The sequence below is a fragment of the Culex pipiens genome, chromosome 2 (genome assembly GCF_016801865.2).
Source record: "Culex pipiens pallens isolate TS chromosome 2, TS_CPP_V2, whole genome shotgun sequence".
Classification (NCBI taxonomy): Eukaryota; Metazoa; Arthropoda; class Insecta; order Diptera; family Culicidae; genus Culex; species Culex pipiens.
This window is the reverse complement of record NC_068938.1, coordinates 9,379,952-9,403,123: the sequence shown is the minus strand read 5'-3', so window position 1 is coordinate 9,403,123 and position 23,172 is coordinate 9,379,952. Positions and strand designations below refer to the sequence as shown.

At 33.4% G+C, this 23,172-nt stretch overlaps 2 protein-coding genes across 3 annotated transcripts in view; one reads left to right on the top strand and one right to left on the bottom strand.

Annotated features, from left to right (window-relative positions):
* The window catches only part of LOC120412687 (protein phosphatase 1 regulatory subunit 14B), a 132,049-nt gene extending 125,631 nt beyond the window's left edge, over positions 1 to 6,418 (bottom strand). Inside the window, exon 1 of the mRNA XM_039573264.2 lies at positions 6,235 to 6,418. The gene's annotated coding sequence lies outside the window, so the exon portion shown is untranslated. The remainder of the gene's footprint in view (positions 1 to 6,234) is intronic.
* A 5,143-nt stretch (positions 6,419 to 11,561) lies between these two features.
* LOC120412684 (bromodomain-containing protein 4) lies at positions 11,562 to 20,339 on the top strand. 2 transcript variants are annotated; one of them, XM_039573258.2, is made up of 6 exons: positions 11,562 to 11,792; positions 12,000 to 12,318; positions 12,387 to 12,544; positions 14,849 to 15,129; positions 15,190 to 16,376; positions 19,982 to 20,339. In XM_039573258.2, exons 2-6 carry the CDS (start codon positions 12,147 to 12,149, stop codon positions 20,116 to 20,118), a joined length of 1,935 nt encoding a protein of 644 aa, XP_039429192.1. In that variant the 5' UTR covers positions 11,562 to 11,792; positions 12,000 to 12,146; the 3' UTR covers positions 20,119 to 20,339. The 2 variants fall into 2 exon arrangements, with proteins under 2 accessions (XP_039429192.1, XP_039429193.1); XM_039573259.2 differs by having other exon boundaries at positions 11,563 to 11,792; positions 15,193 to 16,376.
* Positions 20,340 to 23,172: the final 2,833 nt, after the last annotated feature.

Here is a 23,172-nt window from a genome sequence, read left to right as displayed (position 1 = left end):
TTGCAGCGAATTCCCTTGATTGCACTTGATGAAGCTGAGGAAAAAAAAAGGAAGTCATTGGGAAATTTGCATCTCATTCGGACTCGAGTGCTGTTTTTCGACAAACTTCCACTCGAGACACGATTCCAAGAAATCCCGAGTAACTTTATCGAAATTCAGTAACTCAGTCCGGGCTTAAGCACTTGAGGCAGATGACGGCTGTTTCGTGAGTTTATTCTCGGTCACGTTTTCGCAGAAAAAGGTAAGAAAAGCGCTCATCTTCTGCCCATTATCGTTCCACACGAATTAAGACCGACCACTCGGGGCAAGACATTGACGGAGGACACACACCTTTCTCTTGCCACTCGCCCCCCATTTGCCGAAACCGCCCATCAGAACCTCCCATTTGGGAAGGACGCGTCGTTTTATGTGTAGGATACCAGGGACTAACCCACGCTGGCTGCTACTGACCCACTCGTTCTGGGGGATGGAAACCGTCCAAAAAATACATAAATGTATGCTCGCCGAATGTGGGCTTGCCCACTAGAGACAGTATGCGTCCGCTAGGTGGGGTGATTTTGGGATGCATTGATCAATATTACTAGTCAAAAAAACAGAGCTTTGAACAAAACTAAGACGTTTGCTTATATTTTTCTTACCTTTATAACTACTCATTCCTTATTCAAATCAGTTGAAAGTATAAAGAAAGAAACTTAAAACAATCAATTTTTTTATGGAAAAACATAAAATTAAATTTTAGCCATGAAATATTTTCCCAAGCATTGCTTTTAACGATTCTAAAGATTTATGCATTTTTTGTATCTAATCTAATCTAATCTAATCGAACACAAGCGCAGCCAATCCGAAGAAAGCATCCTGGAAGAACTTGCGGTTAGATTACGCCGCAAGTCCTTTCTTGTCAGTATTAATAATTGCAGTACATCCGAGTTACCACGAAAATGTATAGCAACAATTAAAGCGGCCAGGCCTACTGCGTTGCATTAACCGCAGAGACAGATTCTGTGAACGGATCACATTTCACAGAATCATCAGGGGAGGAAGGATGCGTGGACATACCGTACCAAACGCTCCGAATCAGTTAGGTGTGGTGTGTTAGTGTAAATTGGCAAATTATTTTATTTTTAGGGGGAAGTGGGAATCGGAAAATTGGGGTTGGGGAATGGAAAAGTGGGAAAGGGGTAGGAGGGTTATTTAATTTATAATATTATAATTTAGAAGAATATAATCAAATATCAAATAATTTTGGAAAGCTCTCACCAAGAAACAGTGAATCTTCAAAAACACAGCCAGGTGGTGGTGGTGTCCCGATAGTCTGACCAGGATCTTGACAGGACACTGGCCGGTCGGATGAAGTGGAAGTGTTCCTTTAGCACCGAATATCTCCACTCCCAACAAATATTTCCGGATGTTTCGCTGGTACCACAGCCTCTTGAAACGCTCTGGTAACGGCCTCCTCCAGCTTGGTTGAGCCCTTCCACTTACTTTTCATGTTCCTGATCCTTGGCAGTTCCGAACGATTTATTTAATTTTCAGCGAAATTCACTTCGACAACGACATTTAGAAACAAAATTCCCATTTAACACAAAAAAAATCCTTATAAAAGAATGCATATAAAGGGAAAAAATAAAATTTGTCAAAAATGACGCGGAGTGAAAAAGTTTTCCAACCGTCAGCACCGGTTGCTACGATCGAACCGCAAAGATTTAAACTATTTAAATGGGAACGTAAAGATTCGCTAATTATAATTTACTTTTATTTTGACAAATTATACAATGATTGTTAATGACCTGCAGAGCTTTGATGTTTTTTTCATATAAAATAATTTGTGAAATAATAACACTCCTAATGGCTTCTTGTCATGACTAAATATTTTAAAATAAAGTGGAATTTAAATTTCATGCCAAAATTCTTAAAACAATCAAAACAGATGTTTCTTGTTGTTAACTGTACACATATCTCAATATCAAATGCATTAATTGTTATTTAAATATTCAGAAAAAGTGAAATCTTGTAAAAATTGGTAATTAACAGTTTTTTAAAATTGTTAATTATAAGTTTTAGGGGTGCACAGACATTCAGATAATTTCCAAGATTTTTTGAAGTTTTAAATTTAGAATATCGTTTTTTTATCAGTTTTTTTGCTAAAATAATTATTTACACCAAATTACTTCATATTTTTTGAATGTTTATGCCATTGCAAATATTAAAAAAAAATTGTACACATTTTAGCATCATTTGGTTAGTTCATTAAAATTTTTATCGAATTTGACAGCGGGTCATACAAAAATGGTAACAAAATCTTTGATGTTCCGAGAATGGCATTAATTATCTTCATGGTGTCTTAGGCAAAGTTGTTGTTGCAGAAAAATTGGAAAAAAATTACCCCAATAAAAAAATGTTATTATTTATAATAAGGCTGGTACAAACATTTAAAAAAGTTGTTGTCACTCTTTTTTTCATTCTAATGTTGAGACTTTTATTTTAATTTCCTATTTATTATTTTGATTTCCTATTTTTTTAATTTTTTTTAATCTTTTAATTTGTTTATTTAAAGAATTTACAGAATTTAAAGAATTTAATGAATTTAAAGAATTTAAAGAATTTAAAGAATTTAAGAGCGAGTCCACGAGCAAAGCATACCCATCTCGCATCGACCTCACCAATCTGCCTGAAATTTTCAGGGGTTGTTTGTACATATATAACTAGCATCTGGCCAAAATATGAGCACTCTAGGTCAACGGGAAGTGGGGCAAATCGGGACACAACGTTTGAAGGTTCAAAAACGTAAAAAATCATTAAAAGGCTATAACTTAGGCAAAATTCAATTTAATTTCAAAATTCAAAATGCATCTTAAAGGGCTTAAAAAATGCAACAAAATGCAGGGTAGAGCATCCCAATTGGTTTATTTTAAAGGGAGTTATGGAAATTTTAGTGAAAAAATAGCATAATTTTCAAACTCAAATTAAAAAGTGTTCCATCCAGATATCAACTCGGATCGACCTGCAGCTTGTAGGGGACATCTGGGACTACCATCTGAGACTGAGACCGCTTTGGGTAAGGCAGTTTAACATATCAAATAGACACTTTTACTTTTAGTGAATTTTTTGGTAGTAAATTTTTGCTCGGAGGACCCCTTAGATCCCATTTTCTAGAGATAATTTTATCATAATCGTGTTCCTGAGACATTTTCACATTAGAAACATGCATAAAAATGTTTGTTTTCATCCATTTTAACCCGTTAAAAAATGAAAGTTAAAAAAAAACATTGATTCACATTTATTGAAAATCACGTTCGTTTCCAAGGATACTAGATGACACCAGACAAAAAGCAGCTTCTTAATTTTTTTTATCTTTCATTTTTAAAGGGTTAAAATGGATGATAATATACATTTTTATGTATGTTTCTATTATGAAATTGTCTCAGGAACACGAATATTATCATCATAAAATGGGATCTAAGTGGTCCCCCGAGCAAAAATTTACAACCAAAAAATTCACTAAAAGTAAAAGTGTCTATTCAATATGTTAAACTGCCTTACCCAAAGCGGTCTTTGTCTCAGATGGTAGTTCCAGATGTCTCCTACAAGCTGCAGGTCGATCCGAGTTGATATCTGGAGGGAACACTTTTTAATTTGAGTTTGAAAATTATGCTATTTTTTCACTAAACTGCGAATAACTCCCTTTAGAATCAACCAATTTGGATGCTCTACCCTGCATTTTGTTGCATTTTTGATGTCCTTTAAGATGCATTTTGAATTTTGAAATTAAATCGAATTTTGCCTAAGTTATAGCCTTTTTAAGATTTTTTACGTTTTTGAACCTTTAAACTTTGTGTCCCGATTTGCCCCACTTCCCGTTGACCTAGAGTACTCATATTTTGGCCAGATGCTAGTTATATATGTACAAACAACCCCTGAAAATTTCAAGCAGATTGGTGAGGTCCAAACGACGTCCCATACAAAGGGGTATGCCCTGTTCGCGGACTCGCTCTTAAAGAATTTAAAGAATTTAAAGAATTTAAAGAATTTAAAGAATTTAAAGAATTTAAAGAATTTAAAGAATTTAAAGAATTTAAAGAATTTAAAGAATTTAAAGAATTTAAAGAATTTAAAGAATTTAAATAATTTAAAGAATTTAAAGAATTTAAAGAATTTAAAGAATTTAAAGAATTTAAAGAATTTAAAGAATTTAAAGAATTTAAAGAATTTAAAGAATTTAAAAAATTTAAAGAATTTAAAGAATTTAAAGAATTTAAAGAATTTAAAGAATTTAAAGAATTTAAAGAATTTAAAGAATTTAAAGAATTTAAAAAATTTAAAGAATTTAAAGAATTTAAAGAATTTAAAGAATTTAAAGAATTTAAAGAATTTAAAGAATTTAAAGAATTTAAAGAATTTAAAGAATTTAAAGAATTTAAAGAATTTAAAGAATTTAAAGAATTTAAAGAATTTAAAGAATTTAAAGAATTTAAAGAATTTAAAGAATTTAAAGAATTTAAAGAATTTAAAGAATTTAAAGAATTTAAAGAATTTAAAGAATTTAAAGAATTTAAAGAATTTAAAGAATTTAAAGAATTTAAAGAATTTAAAGAATTTAAAGAATTTAAAGAATTTAAAGAATTTAAAGAATTTAAAGAATTTAAAGAATTTAAAGAATTTAAAGAATTTAAAGAATTTAAAGAATTTAAAGAATTTAAAGAATTTAAAGAATTTAAAGAATTTAAAGAATTAAAAGAATTTAAAGAATTTAAAGAATTTAAAGAATTTAAAGAATTTAAAGAATTTAAAGAATTTAAAGAATTTAAAAAATTTAAAGAATTTAAAGAATTTAAAGAATTTAAAGAATTTAAAGAATTTAAAGAATTTAAAGAATTTAAAGAATTTAAAGAATTTAAAGAATTTAAAGAATTTAAAGAATTTCAAGAATTCAAAGAATTTAAAGAATTTCAAGAATTTCAAGAATTTCAAGAATTTCAAGAATTTCAAGAATTTAAAGAATTTATGCTTTTTTCAATTTTGTTGCAGAATGACTATCCATGAAATTTTGGGAAATTAGATAAGTCGCTATGATTATGTTTCTGATGAAAAGTCATGTTTTTATTCTCTTACTGAAGAAAGTATATTGGACAATAAAAACTTATATTTTGTTTGGTAAAACTTTATAGAAAACGTACTCTTTTTTATTTTTAACATTAGGGACCTTTTCAAAACACTAAAAAACATTGAGTTTTGGCATGAGATGTAAATTTTACAAAGGTACTGTAACGCATTTTGCTCGGATATTTTTTCGTTTCGACAAACAGTTTCATCCAAATCGGTTAAAAACCTTTTTAAACGATACCAGAAAATGAGCGTTGTTTCGAATTTTCCCGCCAAGACCGAAAAGCCGAAAACGAAACCTTAGATTTTTTTCATTGAAATGTTGAAATTTTGCCTGTAATTAAGTATTTCATTTTTTTTTATAAGTGAATTAATGAAGTCATTTTTTTTTATTTTTTCCCCGCCACCAAACCCACTCCAGTCAACAGTTCACCACGCTGCCACTGTACCGGCTGAGGTCACAGCACCGTGTGTTGTACAAAGCAACAGCATCCCATCCCGCGTCTGTGTCCGCTCTCACACAGCAATGGGATTCCCGACGGAAATAATTGATTTTCTCACCCCGCCGGAATAGATGGCATATCGCCCGTATCGCCATAGTCACTGTCATCGTCGTCCTCGTGGCAGACTCCTTGGTCTTCTTGCTCTCAGAACTAACCTGGCTTCTGTGCGTGGAAGATCCCCCTCTTTAATGGGGGAGTTCGGAAAAGTTTGTGGAGGGTGGCGTTTGAGTAGGTGGGGGAATTCTTATAGATCCTTGCTCGGAATTCACGCCTTCTTGGAATTGATATTCCTTGCGTTGGAGCGCATCGAACGGACACGGGCTTTGTCTGTCATCTAGTGAATCGAAATCTCCGGAACATCAATTAGCATCGTGTACCAGCTAAGCAGACTATGAGAGACAATGTGGTCTGAGCCGGGGAGAAAGCCAGACAAAATCATGATGATTCCATACCATGCCTCCCTTCTTCATCCCAACCCTCATCCAATTTAGTTAGAAGCTTAATGCATTAAAAATCCTCCCTCCAAAGTCTCGGTACAATCCCCCGGGAGAGAAAAGAAGAAAAAGAAACTCGAACCAGAATGCAATTGTTACACAATACCCAGAACAGCGTGCTCGAATCTTTCACTCACCTGTGAACTCTTGTTACACAAAAATCTCACAGACAGCGAAATTCCACAAGATTTTCCCACAATTATGCTCACAACTCTGGCCACAAATCAACCCGCACCAGATCTGCGCTGCAAACACGAGGAATAGAAAGGTGGAAAATTCTGCCCGAAACTTGCTCGCAAGTCCACAAACCTCACGCGCCGTTCCGACACTGACGGAAAGGCGTTCAACCGTTCGAGGGATGCCACCTAGAAGTGGTCGTCCCAGAGAACTTCGTGCAGCAACACCAGATTCTCCGGTCTGGCGCTAGTGCAACTATGACAACCCCTCTCCCCCTGTGGTCCGGGCACAGTTGTAAAAAATTACAATTTCAGAAAGATTGAAACATTTTCTGAGAATCAAGTGATTTTGACACACGACAACATCAAATAAAATAAAATAAATGCAAAACGAAATTTTCAACAACAAAAAAATAGCCTTTCCATTTTTCTACAGTGTATCTTCATCACAGATGTCCGAACAATTGATGCAGAGAGATGACAGCCGACTCTCACCGGAAAGAGAGAGAGAGAGAGAGTGAGCACGCGAGAAGATGAGGAGAAGTGACGTACGAGAGAGTTTTTCCGCCCAAAGCAAAGCTTGCCGGACGCCGCAAGCATGCAAAGTGGAAAACCCGCTGACAATCAAACAACCCGTCAGCTGCAGCAAAGTAGGCTTGTGTGTGTGTGGCAGGATTGTTTGAGATTTCAATGCAAGGATGAAAGGGAAGCGTCTCTGTGTGCGTGTCTGACTGGGGAGAGCAGATAGAAATGGAGGCGCATGCGTCTCCATCAAAATTGAAGTTTTGACAGATTGTAAAGGAAGAGGAGTTTCGTCAAGTTTCACGTTTGAAAGCTTTACTACGATAAGCACGGAAAATTTTGCACTTATTGACCATGAAAATTTAAATTCAATTTCTCGCCCTATTTCTGTTATCGGCTTATGAGAACTTCGACCATGAATTACAGCTGTGTTTTGACTATTTCAAAAAAAAATATATAGCTGAAAAAAGGTTAGCAAGCAATTCTCTATTGTTGATGTTGTTTGAATAGCAAAAAACAACAAAAATGACGAAAATTGGTTAAAAAGCTGTCGAATATCGGTACAAAAATGGATATACAAAAGTATGAAACAAATATATATCTTGAAGAATAAATGCAGTTTATCTGCTTTGACAACTGAGTTTTTATAAATATTAAATGCGCGGAAAACTAGGTTGGTTCACACACACAAAAACGAGTTTTTCGAACGTTTGATAGTTAAACAATCAATGCCAATAAAATTATTATTTATTTATGAAATCTATGATTTGGATATTATTTAAATTTAGGCACAAAAGCGACATCTATATTTGTTTTAAGAATAAGGTTGTAGCAAATATTTTTCAAAGTTTGTGCCTGAAAAATCAGAGGAAAAGAATATTTTTTTCAAAAAACTTCAAAATACAAATGAAAATAGAATTCTAATCAACTGAAACCCACCTATTTTTTTTTGCATTTAAAATCATATTAAGCATGTTTGGGTTTGTTTAAAAATATTTAGATTTTTAAGAAATTGCAAAAAAAAATTGTCGAAAACTAGAAATTTTGGAAACAAATGATTGCAAAACAACTAAAACTGTATAATTAATTTTGAAACATTTTTTCGTTTTCGTTTTCCGGTTTGTTGTGGAGAAAAGGGTAGTGGCCAAACTAGCATTGCATACAAAATTTTGATACATTTTTTTTTCTTCACAAAAAATCAATTTAGTCCATATTTTTTTCAAATTTTGATGATTTTTGTTTGTTTTGGGGCAAAAACCAGCTACTTTTGAGTCATAGAGAAGTTTGGCCACAAAAAAATATGCAGCACAGCTTTGATTTTTGTTTTTTAAACGGAACCTCAGAAAAATAGTTTGGTCACAATTTATAGAAATTTTGATAAATTGTACCGCTTTCGAGTTATGGTGCCTTTTTACTTCTAATTTCAATTTTAAATAATTATTCAAAAAATCAAACCATCCACATTAACGACCCCCGGGTCTTTTGTGGTCTCAATTGCAAGTTTCTGCTCGAACCTAGGAGTCCGAAGGCTTGAATGGGGAGAGCACCCAAACCTCTTTCTACTCCAAGGAACCTTCCAACCCAGTGTTTGAACTAACGACCTTTGGATTGCGAGTCCAATCGCCGCCAGCGATTCCACCGGAGTAGGCTTGGTTTGGTGTGTTGTTTGTACTTATGGCATGGAGACGACTCCTACACCTGGAATGACTTAACGGCCTAACAACCAAGGCCGGGACCGACATTTTACTTCCTCATCCGATGGAAGGTTGCAGCAGATGGGAATCGAACCCAGAATCATCCGCTTACAAAGCGAACAGCGTAACCATTCGGCCACGCACTAAAAAAAACTCATGAGTGACCATTTCTAAAAACAATCGAAATGTTACAAAAAAATTGCATCAATCTTAAGATTAACCTTCTGGTTGCCGAGATACCAGCAGATAAAAGAATAACAAACAGGAAAATTCATGTTCAGAAAATGGGGGACTTCTGATTGATAGTTTAACTAAACAGCAAAAAATTGTATAAATTTAAAAGGTGTAATTTTGGAAGGTTGAAGATTTTAAGATGTAATTTTACCTCATTTGAGACTGAAAAAGGCACATAACTACAGAAATGTGGTAAATTACCCATTTTTAGAGGTAAAATTACACATTTTTTTGGACATTAAAAAATGTACTGCTTCCCAGATGTAATATTCCCATAATTGCTACCTAATGCTCCAATTTTCAATACATAATACGTTGAAATTTTTGGAATCAAGAAATTTCAAAATTTCAAAATGCGCAATATCAAATGTGAACCGGCAAAATTGTCAGAGTTTGGTATGAACACACACTTAAATTTTTTTTTTTATAATCTGCTTTCAGGGCAACAACATTACATATTCATCTATTAACAAAACAAATTTACTATTTTAATTTCTTTTAAAATATTTTTCTATTATTTTTTTTGTAAAATATCGTCATTTTTCGTTTTTTGATTTTTTTAGGTAAAATTTCAAAATAGGTAAATTGCCCTATTATATACAGTATTTTTTGGTAAACGGGTTTTTTTAAACTAGGCGCTCGCTAGCTGGGCCGTAGCCCAGTTAAAAGCAGAGCAATTCTCTAGGAAATCGGTCTTTTTTCTTCAATTTTAATTTTTGTATTTTTTATCCGATTGAAACTTTTTTGGTGCCTTCGGTATGCCCAAAGAAGCCATTTGGCATCATTAGTTTGTCCATAGAATTTTCCATACAAATTTGGCAGCTGTCCATACAAAAATGATGTATGAAAATTCAAAAATCTGTATCTTTTGAAGGAATTTTTTGATCGATTTGATGTCTTCGGCAAAGTTGTAGGTATGGATACGGACTACACTGGAAAAAAATGGTACACGGTTAAAAAAAATTTGGTGATTTTATTATTTAACTTTTTATCACTAAAACTTGATTTGCAAAAAAACACTATTTTTAATTTTTTTTAATTTTTTTTATATGTTTTAGAGGACATAAAATGCCAACTTTTCAGAAATTTCCAGGTTGTGCAAAAAATCATTGACCGAGTTATGAATTTTTGAATCAATACTGATTTTTTTCAAAAAATCAAAATTATGGTCGCAATTTTTTTTTTGAATTTGCAATCAAAAAGTACTTTAGTGAAATTTTGATAAAGTGCACCGTTTTCAAGTTATAGCCATTTTTAGGTAACTTTTTTGAAAATAGTCGCAGATTTTCATTTTTTTAAATTAGTGCTCATGTTTGCCCACTTATGAAAAAAATATTTTTGAAAAGCTGAGAAAATTCTCTATATTTTGCTTCTTCGGACTTTGTTGATACGACCTTTAGTTGCTAAGAGATTGCAATGCAAAGGTATAAAAACAGGAAAATTGATGTTTTCTAGTCTCACACAAACAGGCCTCTAAAACATGTCAAAAAATAAAAAAAAATAAAATAGTGTTTTTTTGCAAATCAAGTTTTTGTGATAAAAAGTTAAATAAAAAAATCACCAAATTTTTTTTACCCTGTATCATTTTTTCCAGTGTAGTCCGTATCCATACCTACAACTTTGCCGAAGACACCAAATCGATCAAAAAATTCCTTCAACAGATACAGATTTTTGAATTTTCATACATCATTTTTGTATGGACAGCTGCCAAATTTGTATGGAAAATTATATGGACAAACTAATGATGCAAAATGGCTTCTTTGGGCATACCGAAGGCACCAAAAAAGTTTCAGTCGGATTACAAAATACAAAAAAAATCGAATGACCGAAATCTTAGAGAACTGCTCAGCAGACAAACGTCAAAAAACCAAAACAAACCGAAATGACCGAGGGGTTAATAGAAGCAAAATCATGTTCAATCAATCAATTGTTCGATCAATAAAAAATACTTTTCTCGAGCTTTTATCAGTCACAATTTAAAAAATATGAAAAGTAAGCATTCAAAATAAATTTGAGTAACCTTTATTATCACATTGCATGAGTAATATCGTGCATAATAGCCCCTCGTAGCTATTAACTTCTACTTATTTTTTATTTTTATTTTTCAAGCTTCACGCAGAAAAAAGTTTTGTAGAATCAGCATGTACGAGGTTTGAATCAACAAAATTTTTGTTGAATATAATCAACGCTGATTTTGCGTTGAAACAAACCTTGATTTTCTCGATTCCACAAAAGTCTTTTGTTGTTTTGAAAAAGCTGCTTTGACGTTTAGCGTTGATTCAACAAAAAATATGATTTTCAAATCAACAAAACGTTTTGTTGATTTAAATATGCCTTATTTTCCTGCGTGTTGATGTATTTGACAAAAAACAAGAAATAAAAAATGTCATGCTTATGTTTTTTTAATCGGTAATATTTTCGACAGATTTCTTAAAATTTGGATGTTTCGGCTACCGAAACGAAATTTGTATTAAACAATAATAATAATAATGCCATTGCAAAAATTGTTTAAATACACCTTTGAGTACTTCAAAATATTTTTATTTGTAAATTAGTATTATCAACAATATAACAGAGTTTAAACACTTATTAAAATTGTTTCCAAAGAAATACGAATGGTTTGATAAGAGTTAATTTTTGCCCCTTTTTTTGTTTTTTCGTCAAAAGCTTTCGACAAGTACATCTCAACACAACTTCGTGGACCAAGCCCCCATGTTTATGTTTACTATTGCTAATAATGCTCCCCTCCTGGGTCCCCCTCTTCCACAAACGAAACACAACAAACAGTTTTTTCCCCCTCACGCGAGGATTCATCCGATATCGATTTTTCCTTTCTGTCAACCAACCAACGAGCATTCATTCAGAGCAGCCATTTCCCAACTTCCACAAATCTCTCACGCGCGTAATTTCGTGGGAAAAAGGCAGCTTCGAACGTCGTTTGTGTTTTCCAAAGTGTGGAAAATTGGTGCGTTTTAGTGTAAGGTATCATATTTAGTGTAGGCGAGGTTGGTGTAACGCTTAAAAGTGTAGTTTTTGGTAATATTTCTGCGTCAAAGAGCAGCTGTTTAGGTGAGTTTGGGGGATTTTCTTCCCTGCTTCCTTGCTGAAAAGGCCAATTATCGATCAAACCTGACAATCAACAGCCTCGCAAGAGAAGGCAAAGTTGATGTTCTTCTTGTGGCCAAATAAGGAACCCACTCATAATGATGACAATTTTACGAGTGGAGCATTTTTAATCATCATCTTTTCAACTTTTTTTTTCTCTCTCGCTTTCAGATACATCAGTTGATTGTGCTTATTATATCGAATGTATATTTATTGGCTTGATGACTAAATTTATAACCCAATATATCGAAAAGCAACGCAAAAAATAAATCGTATACAAAAACACACATAAAATATTAAATCGAATAGCCCCAAAAAATGAACGCCACCGCCGTCAGCTGGACTTTTGGAAAGTGGTGCTTATTCGCCTTGGCCGCCGTCGCCTTGCTCGGAACGTCCGCCGAGGTCGCGGGCCAAGGTTTGGACAGTTTTCCGGCGCAACAGCAGCCACATTCGCTCGCCAAACGAATGGATCTGGAAATGTGTCTCGGTGAGTGTTGTTTTTGCTATTGGTCCGCGTTGTGGATTAATTAATTAACGATTTATTTTGTTTTAAAGTTCGCTTCGACGTCCACTTAAATACGATTATCCGCACCGAGGAGTCACGCGCGATGGGGGCCACGTTTCTGGACGATGCCGACGTAAACTCGCGCGAGCAGTGCCTCCGGTTGTGCTGCGAAACGGAAAATTGCGACGTTTTTGTGTTTGAGGAGAAGGTACGAAAAGTTACTGCATAATGTTATGAAATTCCACATTTTTGAAATTGTTTTTTTTATTTAACTTTAATTTGAGTTTCTAATTTAGTGGGCTCCCATTTCTTGAAAAAAAAAAACCTCAGTTTTGAATATGTTTACATGGCAAAAATCTTTTTTTAACTATGACGCAAGTTGCTCAAAATGCATTTGACAGTGCTGACAATTTTTCGAAAAAAAAAATTATTTTTGAAAAACGTTGATAAAAGGTTTGCCAAAATTTCTTGAGGTAAAAAAAAAACTTTATAAACAAAAAAACAATTTTAGGTGACTTGAAAACAGTAGACGATTTTATTTATATTTTTATAAAGTGCAATTTCAATCAACACTTCTATTTCAAATATGATCTTAAAATAAAGTAAAAAAAAATTTCGACTTCTTCAAGATTTTATTAAAAATATGATATTTCGAAAAAAGGCAATTCATTTTGATCGACTTAGCTCAAAAAATGGAATAAAAAAACGAGAATTTTCAAAAAGTGCTATTTTGCACAATTTAATAATTGTGTGAAACGTCTGCATAAAGTATTTTTTTTTAAGATTTGATTAGACTGGTACAAATATTTTTAAAAGTTTTTGTCTCCCCCCCCCCCCCTCCCTTCAAAATTGGCCCGAAAAATCAGGGGGCAAAAAAAATATTTTTACAATAAATTTCTAAATTTCAATGAAAATTCAAGTGCAAGCAGCTGAAATCAAATTAAAATACATTCTTCTGCGTTTTAAATCATTTTTAGCATGTTTGGGTTTATTAAAAAATCTAAAGATTTATTGAAAATTTTCGATGCAAAATTTTTTTTTCGGTGCAATTTTTGTTTTTGTCGGATCTTAGATTTTTTGAAAATTAATGATTGCAAAACAACTGAACTAGTGTAAAATGCATTTTAAAACAATTTTTTGATTTAAATGTGAAGACTATGGCTTGTTATTTAAATTTTTATTTTTTTTATTTTTTTGCCCCCCCCCCCCCCCCCCTTGACCTCGACCAGGGCCGAGGGACAAAAACTTTTTTAAATATTTGCATCGGCCTTATTTCTCTACGGAATCGGCCAATTTCGAGCATTTTTTATTTTTAGTATTTTTTATTTGGCTCAAACTTTGTGGGCAAAGACCAAAGAAGCTATTATGTGTCATTGGTTCACCCATACAAGCCTGCATACAATTTTGGCAGCTGCCCATACAAAAATGGTACGTAAATATTTGAAAATCTGTAACTTTTGAAGAAATTTTCTGATCAAAAAAGGAAAATTGTAGATATTGTTGGAGACTATTAAAAAAATAGATAAATGAAAAAAAATTGGTTTCCCAAAATCGGTATTTTTTTTATTTTCGAGATTTTTTGATATGTTTTAGGGGACAAAAACCCGCAACGTCAAAGCCATAGAGAAGTATGGTCAAACATTTTGCCGCAAAATTATACATTTTTGAAAAAATGTGATTTTTGGAAAAAGTCGAAATTTTATACATTTTTTTTTTGACCTCATTTTATTATGTAAAATTGTTTTTTTTTTGTCGATGTCTTATTTTTGATTGTAGAGCTAAAGTACGCAATTGGGCGAAAGTGATTTAGATTTTTTTAAATCCAACATGGCGGCCAAAATGATGGTGATCAAATATTAAAAAAAACATGTTGTAATTTAATAGTCAATCAAATACAAATCTTTCTAAAATGGGATCGCAGAACTTGAATTAAATGTTAAAAGTGAGAAAATAAATAATTAGGAATTTGTTTTTTGTTCGTGATTCGATTACTCGAAGTCCCATACAAACCTTCGGATAATCGAATCTGGACTGTATATTGTTTTCAAAAAGATCGGATAATTTCACGAATGTTTCATGCAAATAAAATCCATTTCCGGTTTCAGTAGAGAATTGCTCATGCAGCTTTTTATTCCTGAAAAGTTCTAAGCAATACACACAACTTTGCCGAAGACACCAAATCGATCATAAAATCAGAAAAGTATTTTTTTCGCTACTGTTTTGGAGTTTGACACTTATTTATCTTGATCTTGAATCAAACGTTTCACTGAAAACAACCAATTTAAAGGGATTTTTTATCAGAAATGCAAAAAAAAAATCTTTTTTTTTTGCGGTAAACCTCCTTTAATAAATTTACGACTCGTGCATCTTGAGGGTCAAATTAAGGGTCTGGGCCAGTTTTTTTAAAGTACAAACTCGATAGCCGGCCCGTCCCAAATTAATAATATTGTAACCATCATTCCAACTCTAATCCCATTATCGTCTTTAACCTCACACCCTTTTTCTTTTCCAGAACCAGGGCACCTGCTTCCTATTCAACTGCGGCCCGCCATCCAACTTTTACTGCAAATTTACGCACCACTCCAACTACACGAGCGCCGTACTGAAGATTCCTACCGTGGTGGAACCACCGCCTCCCCAGCCCGTCCAACCGCTGGTGTCCCAGATCCACTCGCTGGCACACCCCCAATCGCAGGCAGCGCAGGCCCCAACCCCAGTTATTGTGCCCAAACTTTCCCAGCACGAGATGGAACTGGTCAATCTGAAGGCACCGAAACCGCCCACCAGAACCAGGTTTGTACTTTGAAATTTTAATTCAAGCGATTAAGAATGACCCTTTTTTGTATTTCCAAGTAGTGATCAAACGACCACGACTTTGATCCCACCGCTCGGCGTCCAGCTGGGTCAACTGCCGGCGACAACCACGAGCAGCACTCCGCGGCCGTCCACGCCGGCCCAGTGTGGCCACTACGAGTTCCCGTGCCACTCGGGCGAGTGCATTGCCGTGTACAACGCTTGCGACGGAATCCCGCAGTGCGCGGATGGTAGCGACGAGGGTCCAGAATGCCGACGACCTGCGGCTCAACCAGTGCCACAGGTGAAACCCATCCAGCCGATTCCGGTTCAGCAGCCTCAGCGACCGATGCTGCCACCATTGACCATGGAGCAGATGAACCCGGTGCCGATGCCGAAACCAGTGTTCCAACAAGATCTCCAGCAGCAAGAACTGAGAGGACTCCAGCAAATCCACAACCGAGAAGATCCGATGACGGCACCCAAGCCGTGGCCGAGGCCGCTTGGAGAAATGCCACCGTCATACATCGACACTCAGGACAGTCGCATCTTTAACCACAAGGGAGGCCTCCAACTCCAGTCGAACATATCACCTCCGCAATATCCGGACAGCATCCCAGACACCAGCTACATCCCGAACATCCCAAGAACCAATCAGTACATGCCCCTTCCAGGCAACTACCAATCCGGACCACCCCAGCAACAGCAGTGGGATCCTCGAATGTCTCCGCCTCAAAGACCCATGTGGCCACAGCAGCCTCAAATGCCCCAATCAATTCCACAACCAATCCCGCAAACCAACCAGCAACCCCAACCCCAACAACCTCTTCAACCCGTTGCAACTCCGGTAGTCACCAGCAATGACCATCCGAAACCCCCCATCGAAACTCCCAAAGAATCCGACCCTCACAAGCCCGCAAAATCCTCCGAAGAGTACGAAACGTACGACGATCAGTACCAGGACGGCAAAGCCACCTCCGGCGAAGATCAAGAGGAAGCGGAAAAGCCGGAAGCAACGCAAAAGAAGAAGCAACACAAGCACCGCAAGCATGGCGACCACGAACACGAGCACAAGAAGAAGAACAAGGCCAAGACGGCGAAAAAGGACAAGGCCCACGGGGAGGAGCACGCGGCGCCGCCGGTGCACGAGCATTTGAAGATGCTGCGGAACGATCTGGAGATTGAGTTTGCCGACCACGACGGGCAGGCGGAACGGCCGGGAGGTGCGGTGCTGTCGTTGACGTTGGGTGAGTTTGACGAAAGTTAGTTTTTTGAGAAATATCGAGTTTAGTTTGGCAATTTCTACTTAAGGGTTAGCACCAACATTTTGAATAATGGATTCATTATTTCAATTTAACAAAAATACCATATAACAAAAAAAATAATACAAGGATAGAAAATTACAAATAGTCATTTCTAGAGTTTTAAAACTCTAGATTTAATCCTTAAATACCGAAAAACAAAAAAAAATACTAAACATCATATATTAAAAAATTTCAAAAATACAAAAATAAAAATATCACACAAAAAAATCATAAATTCCAAATAAAAAAGAACAAAAATACAGAAATTGAAAAAAATATGAATCCAAAACCAAAACTCATAAACTAAAAAAAAAACATTAATAAAAAAATACATCAACACAAAAATACAAAATTAAAACAAAACAGAAAATTTAATGTCACTAAAATACAAAAAAAAAGTAAACAAACAAAAAATATAAAAATCATTATTAAAAATAAATAAAAACATCAGGAATTCAAAAAAAAAGCAAAAATATATTAATTCAAAATTACAAAAAAAAAATATTTTAATAAAATCATAAACTATAAAAATGTAAAAACACGAAAATATAAACAAACCAAAAATTACCAAAATGCAATCATACATAAAATAACAAAAATACAGGGAAACCTCTTTTTACGCGGTGCGTTACGATTTTCTAATTTGTCGATTTCTCTGGAACGACGCAACATTTTTGCAATCTTTTTAAAGCAATTTGTAGGTTTTGTTCAGATTTACAACACGCTTTTTGAAGCTTGCAAAATATTGCATAACGCTACCGCGTAAAAAAAGATTTTTCTGTACTAAAATCAAAAAATCCATAAGGCAGATGCAAATAATAGATAATGGACCATCTACAAACCACGGGAACACTTTTTTGGAAATCTAAACACCTCGTCAGGGGCACTTTAAATGGTTTTTAGCAGATTGCACTCAAAATTACATAAAAAATAGCAACAGCCTTAATTCCAAAATTCAAAAATTTAAAGAAAACAAGGAACAAAAATACAAAAAAAATAATAATAAATTCAAGAGATCAAAATTTAAAAAGCTTCGCAAAAACCTACACACACAAACACAGAATTACAAAAATACAATAATACAAAAGCTACAAATAAAATACCAAAAAAGTAAAATACAAAGTTTACAAAAAATTTAAAACAATTAGAATAACATAAATATACAGTTTTTAAATTACAAATTTGAATCAAAATTTCAAAAACACGAAAATTGCTAAATACTTTCAAAATAATATAAAAAATTGCAAATACAATTAAGAAAAAACAAAAATTTTAAAACCCTTATCTGAAAAAAATACAACAATAAAAAAAAATACCAAAATAACAAAAATACACAAACAAAAAAACACCAAATAAACAAATACAAAAATAAAAAAAAAACACAAAAATTGAAAAAATGCGAAAATCATGAATTCACAATTTCAAAAATTCAAGAAAAAACATAAATTCCAAATTAGAAAAAAAAACTTGAATTCCAAATTTGAAAAAAAAAACTTGAATTCTTAATTACAAAAATTAAAAATACCAAAATACAGAAATTTCAAAATTAAAATCCCAAATTTACAAAAATAAAATAAAATACAAATACATAGGTTTCTAATTTCTAATAATCAAATCACGAAAAAAAACATTATTTTTTTGTATTTTCTGGTTGTTTTATTTTTAAAATCAAAATCGAGTTCTACGACCCTATTTCAGTCAAATTGGAATAGTTGATTACCTGTTAAATTACAAAATGCATAATTTAAAACAAATAGAATAACATAAATATAACATTAAAATCAAAATTTCAAAAATACGAAAATTGCTAAATAATTTCAAAATAATGAAAAAAAAAACAAAATGCAAAAAAAAGAAAAAACAAAACTTAAAAAACCCAAATCAGAAAAAAAAATACAACAATTAAAAAAACAAACTAAAAAAATACACAAACAAAAAAAACACCAAATAAACAAATACAAAAATTAAAAAAACACAAAAATTTAAAAAAAGTGCAAAAATCATGAATTCACAATTTCAAAAATTCAAGAAAAAACATAAATTCCAAATTCGAAAAAACTTGAATTCTAAATTACAAAAATTAAAAATACCGAAATACAGAAATTTCAAAATTAAAATTCCAAATTTACAAAAAAAAAACATAAAATACAAATACATAGGTTATTGTACATACATAGGACGTATGATAATCGAATCACGAAAAAAAAACATTATTTTTTTGTATTTTTTGGTTGTTTTATTTTTATAATCAAAATCGAGTTCTACGACCCTATTTCAGTCAAATGTGAATAGTTGATCCCGGGCAGACGGTAATAACAATATACATGCCATTTCAATAACAAATACTGTTAAAATAACAGAAAATGTAATAGAATCTTCTTGAAAAATCCATTTTCTCATGAGGGTTTAATAACAGTTTATGTTATCATAACAAAATTTGTTATCGTTCTGATGTTGATTGAAAGCCAAAACAACTTTGGAATATATTTTTTTGTTATCCCAAACAGACGGTAATAACTAAATTCATGCCATTTCAATAACAAATACTGTTAAAATAACAGAAAGTGTTATGGAATATTCTTGCAAAATCCATTTTTGCAAAAGAGTTCAATAACAGTTTATGTTATTATAACAAAATTTGTTATCGGTATGATATCGATTGAAAGCCAGAACAACTTGGGAATAACATTTTTTGTTATGGAAGAATACCTCAAACTGTTATTGGGATGATCGGATTAGTTGTTAAAATAACAAAAAATAATAACAAAGATTTGTTCGAAGAATAACTTAAAATGTCTTAGTCTGTTATAACAATCCAATAACAAAAAAGTCATAACGGCGAATAAAAAATCTTGTTATAAATAACATCAAATGTTATTGGCCTAGTATTTTCAAATATCAAAAAATGTTATTCCCAAGTTATTTCCGTCTGCTCTGGTATGGAAGAATACCTCCAACTATTATTGGGATTGTTAAAATAACAAAAAATAATAACAAAAACTTGTTCGAAGAATAACTAAAAATGTTATTAGTCTGTTATCACAATACAATAACAAAAAAAGCATAACGACGAATAACAACTCTTATTATAAATAACATAAAATGTTATTGGCCTAGTATTTCCAAATATCAAAAAATGTGATTCCAAAGTTTTTTTTCCCCTCTGCTCGGGATCGCCGCCATTTTGGATTTAAAAATTCTAGATAATTTTATCGTATTTAAGACAATGTAAATACATGATGTCACTTAAAAACACACAGAAATACAAAATTATTAAAAAACAACTTTCTAAAAATGTAAAATTAAAAAAACATAAAAATTAATTAATACAATCAAGAAAAACGAAAATAAATTTAAAAATTACATAACCACAAAAATACAATTTTCTAAACTTGCGAAAAAAACAAAATTAAATTCAAAAATAACAAACTACAAAAATAAAAAAAACTAAATTGATAAAAAAAACATTTTTTTTTTAAATAAATTAAGCAAATGTGATGAAACATTTAACTAACAAATATGTTATATTTTTCGTTGTCCACTTTCAGGCGCCATCCTCACCGCCGCGCTCGCCATCATGATCGGCTGCCGGATGAAGGTAGCCCGACGCCGGATCCGCCGGCAGGGCGGCAAATCGTCGTACGCTCACGACGCCGACTTCCTCGTGAACGGAATGTATCTCTAAACGCTTATTTGTAGAGAGAGAGAGAGGCTATCGAATTTATTTAGCGCAATTTAGTTGACAAATTGGAACATTTTTATCGTGTTTTTTTTTTTGCGTTTAGAATAACAGACTGCACCTGGTTGTTTTTAGGGGAAAAGCAAAAGCTACACTGTCATACGGATTTGTTTTTGTTTAAAATTGGTATGCTTTTAGTTGAAAATAAAATAGGTACCCGAAAAGTGTGGCGAAACTTTTTGTTTTGAAAGAAACGACCCCCGCACTCAATCATCGTAAAAGTCAGCGAGAATTTCCCATGACAAGATTAACTGCGCCCACACTTTGTCCGACGAATTCCGTGACCCAATTAGCTGTGGAAGAGAGAGAGAGAGAGGGCTTTCGAAGAACGCAGTCACACCAATGCACACGCACAATTCACTTTAATAAAGTCTTTTTTATTGTTTCGTCTATTAATTTATATGTCTTTTTAGACCGGCAACAAATGCGGTGCAATGCTTTTGTCAGTTGTCCAAATGTGTTTTTTTTTAAATAATTTACTCTCACTACGCAACTAACAGTCAACACTATGGTTTTTTTTGTTTCGTAATATTTTTCGGTTTCTCACTACACTTTTTTGTTTCTATTTGTAATGTAAAAACTGATAAACTTGTAGTTTTGCTTTTTCATAGGTAAAAAATATTTACAAAAATACGAAGTAAAGTCGATGTAAAATCAGAAGTATATTAAAATAATATCCATCTTTCTCTCATTATTTGACATAAATTGTTTTTACGAGTGTGTATTAATTAGTTTAACTCCATTTCATCTAACAACGAACAATTTCGTTTGAATTATGTTTACTTTCACTACATCTAGGCGCGTTGCACAACACAAACATATTGCAAAATGTCTTGCCTACCCCAAAAAAAAAAAAGAAGTCTTGTTGTTGTTATTTTGTCTAATTTGCTAATGTCTTTCTTCTATTTCTACTAAACCTTGTTGCAACTATGGAAAGATGATGGCATTTGTTTTATGTTGGGATGAAATGTTGCTTAGAACCTTTGTTTAGTTTTTAGTTTATTCGGTGTTTGCTAGCTACTTTAAAGTTGTTGCTGTTTAGTTTAATAAGACAAGGAGTTTTCGGTGTTTCTTTCAGTTAGTAACTTGCTTAGGAATATAACATGTTTTTTTATACGCTTAGGTCTTCGACGCCAATTGCTGGAGGGTTCCCGGCGAACCCGTGTGGCGCATAAACTATTCCGTAAATTGGCAAAAAATCTCGTTTGTGTGTTGATAAAAGTCTGCTTTGTGAGTGTAGGAGATTTTTGTTGTTGTTAATAAATATATAGGTAACATTCCACAGTAAGGCCAACAAGTTTGCTCAGACAGGACGTTTGATTTTTTTTTTTGTGAATTAGTCCAGTCCTCGGTGCGCAAAATTGCACTGTTTTCCTTAGAAGAGTTTTTTGGAGCATTTTCTTCTGATTGAACAGAAACGAGCTCAAGAGTACAAAACTCTTCGGAACTTGAAAAAGAAACGAGTGTTAGGTGGAACAAATCTTTGAGAATTCGACCAATGATACTTTTTATTGTATTTTTAAATATTGTTTTTTTTTTACATTGCTTTTGCTATGACCAAAGTCCCCATTTCAATCGATAATTTTTCCATACAAGTCTACATTAGGGTGCCCAGAAAAAATACCCCCTGCACAGGGTTATTTTAAGCGTCTATGCCAATTTTGAGCGAAATTGGCAAAGATTAACCCATTGATACCGATGAAGTTTAAAAAATATCCTTCAGAAATGACAATTTTAAATTGCTAATAACTTTTCAGGATCGAGGTTTACAGTTTTGGTATGTTCTACAAAATTGTAGAGCATTGAATTTTCTATGAAATTTTTGGGTTTTTCATACATTTTTTTTCCTATGCAAACATCACCTAAATAGGTCAAGGAACAATATTCAGCTTGTGGATCGAGGTTTTGCGCCTTTTCGAGATATTTAAGTTTTAAATTTGTATATTTTACATTAAATTGGCTGTAAATTTTGAACCTTAAGTCCAAATTGACGTGTCAAAAAATAAAAATGTTCGTTTTTTAGTGCTCTAAAAATACTTCGAATATCATTTTTCTCTAAAACTTAACCCCAAATTGCCACGTTCAAAAAACTGATTTTTGAAGGTTTGCTCAGATGCTTTCTATAAATTTGGTCGTAAAGGGCGTATATTACGAGATAAAATTATGGTGTCTTGAACAAAGTCGCTTGAATTGGCAAGCCCAACAACTTTCTAGAAGACGAAAAAATTCCCAAAAATATTCCTGAAAAGTTAGATTCAGAGTTCCCAAATGAACCGGTTAGGCTAGGTTCACCTATAAACTTGGTTCGGCTTAAGCCTCCCTTTGTGGTTCAATCCTGGTTCAGTGAACCATGAACCATGGCTTAAGCCAGGCTAACCAGGCTAATAAAAACCATAGGAATAATGCACTGTGTAACAATTCTTATAGTGTAGCAATGTTACAATGTAACATTTATTACACCGTAACATTCGTTACACCGCATCATTTGTTACACCGTAACATTGTTACACCGTAACATTGTTACACCGTATTATGATTACACCGTAACATTGTTGCACCACAAAATTCGTTACACCGTAACATTGTTACACCGCAACATTTATTACACCGTACCATTGTTACACCGTAACATTGTTACACCGTAACATTGTTACACCGTAACATTGTTGCACCACAAAATTCGTTACACCGTAACATTGTTACACCGCAACATTTATTACACCGTAACATTGTTACACCGTAACATTGTTACACCGTATTATGATTACACCGTAACATTGTTGCACCACAAAATTCGTTACACCGTAACATTGCTACACCGCAACATTTATTACACCGTACCATTGTTACACCGTAACATTGTTACACCGCAACATTGTTACACCGCAACATTGTTACACCGCAACATTGTTACACCGCAACATTGTTACACCGCAACATTGTTACACCGCAACATTCGTTACACCATAACATTGTTACACCGTAACATTGTTACACCGT

What these genes read in the sequence shown, in the direction of transcription:
- LOC120412684 (XM_039573258.2), top strand. Translation starts at nt 12,147, where the DNA reads ATGAACGCCACCGCCGTCAGCTGGACTTTTGGAAAGTGGTGCTTATTC. An exon ending in TTTTTGTGTTTGAGGAGAAG is followed by an intron (nt 12,545 to 14,848) that starts GTACGAAAAGTT and finishes TTTCTTTTCCAG; the next exon opens with AACCAGGGCACCTGCTTCCT. An exon ending in GGTGCTGTCGTTGACGTTGG is followed by an intron (nt 16,377 to 19,981) that starts GTGAGTTTGACG and finishes GTCCACTTTCAG; the next exon opens with GCGCCATCCTCACCGCCGCG.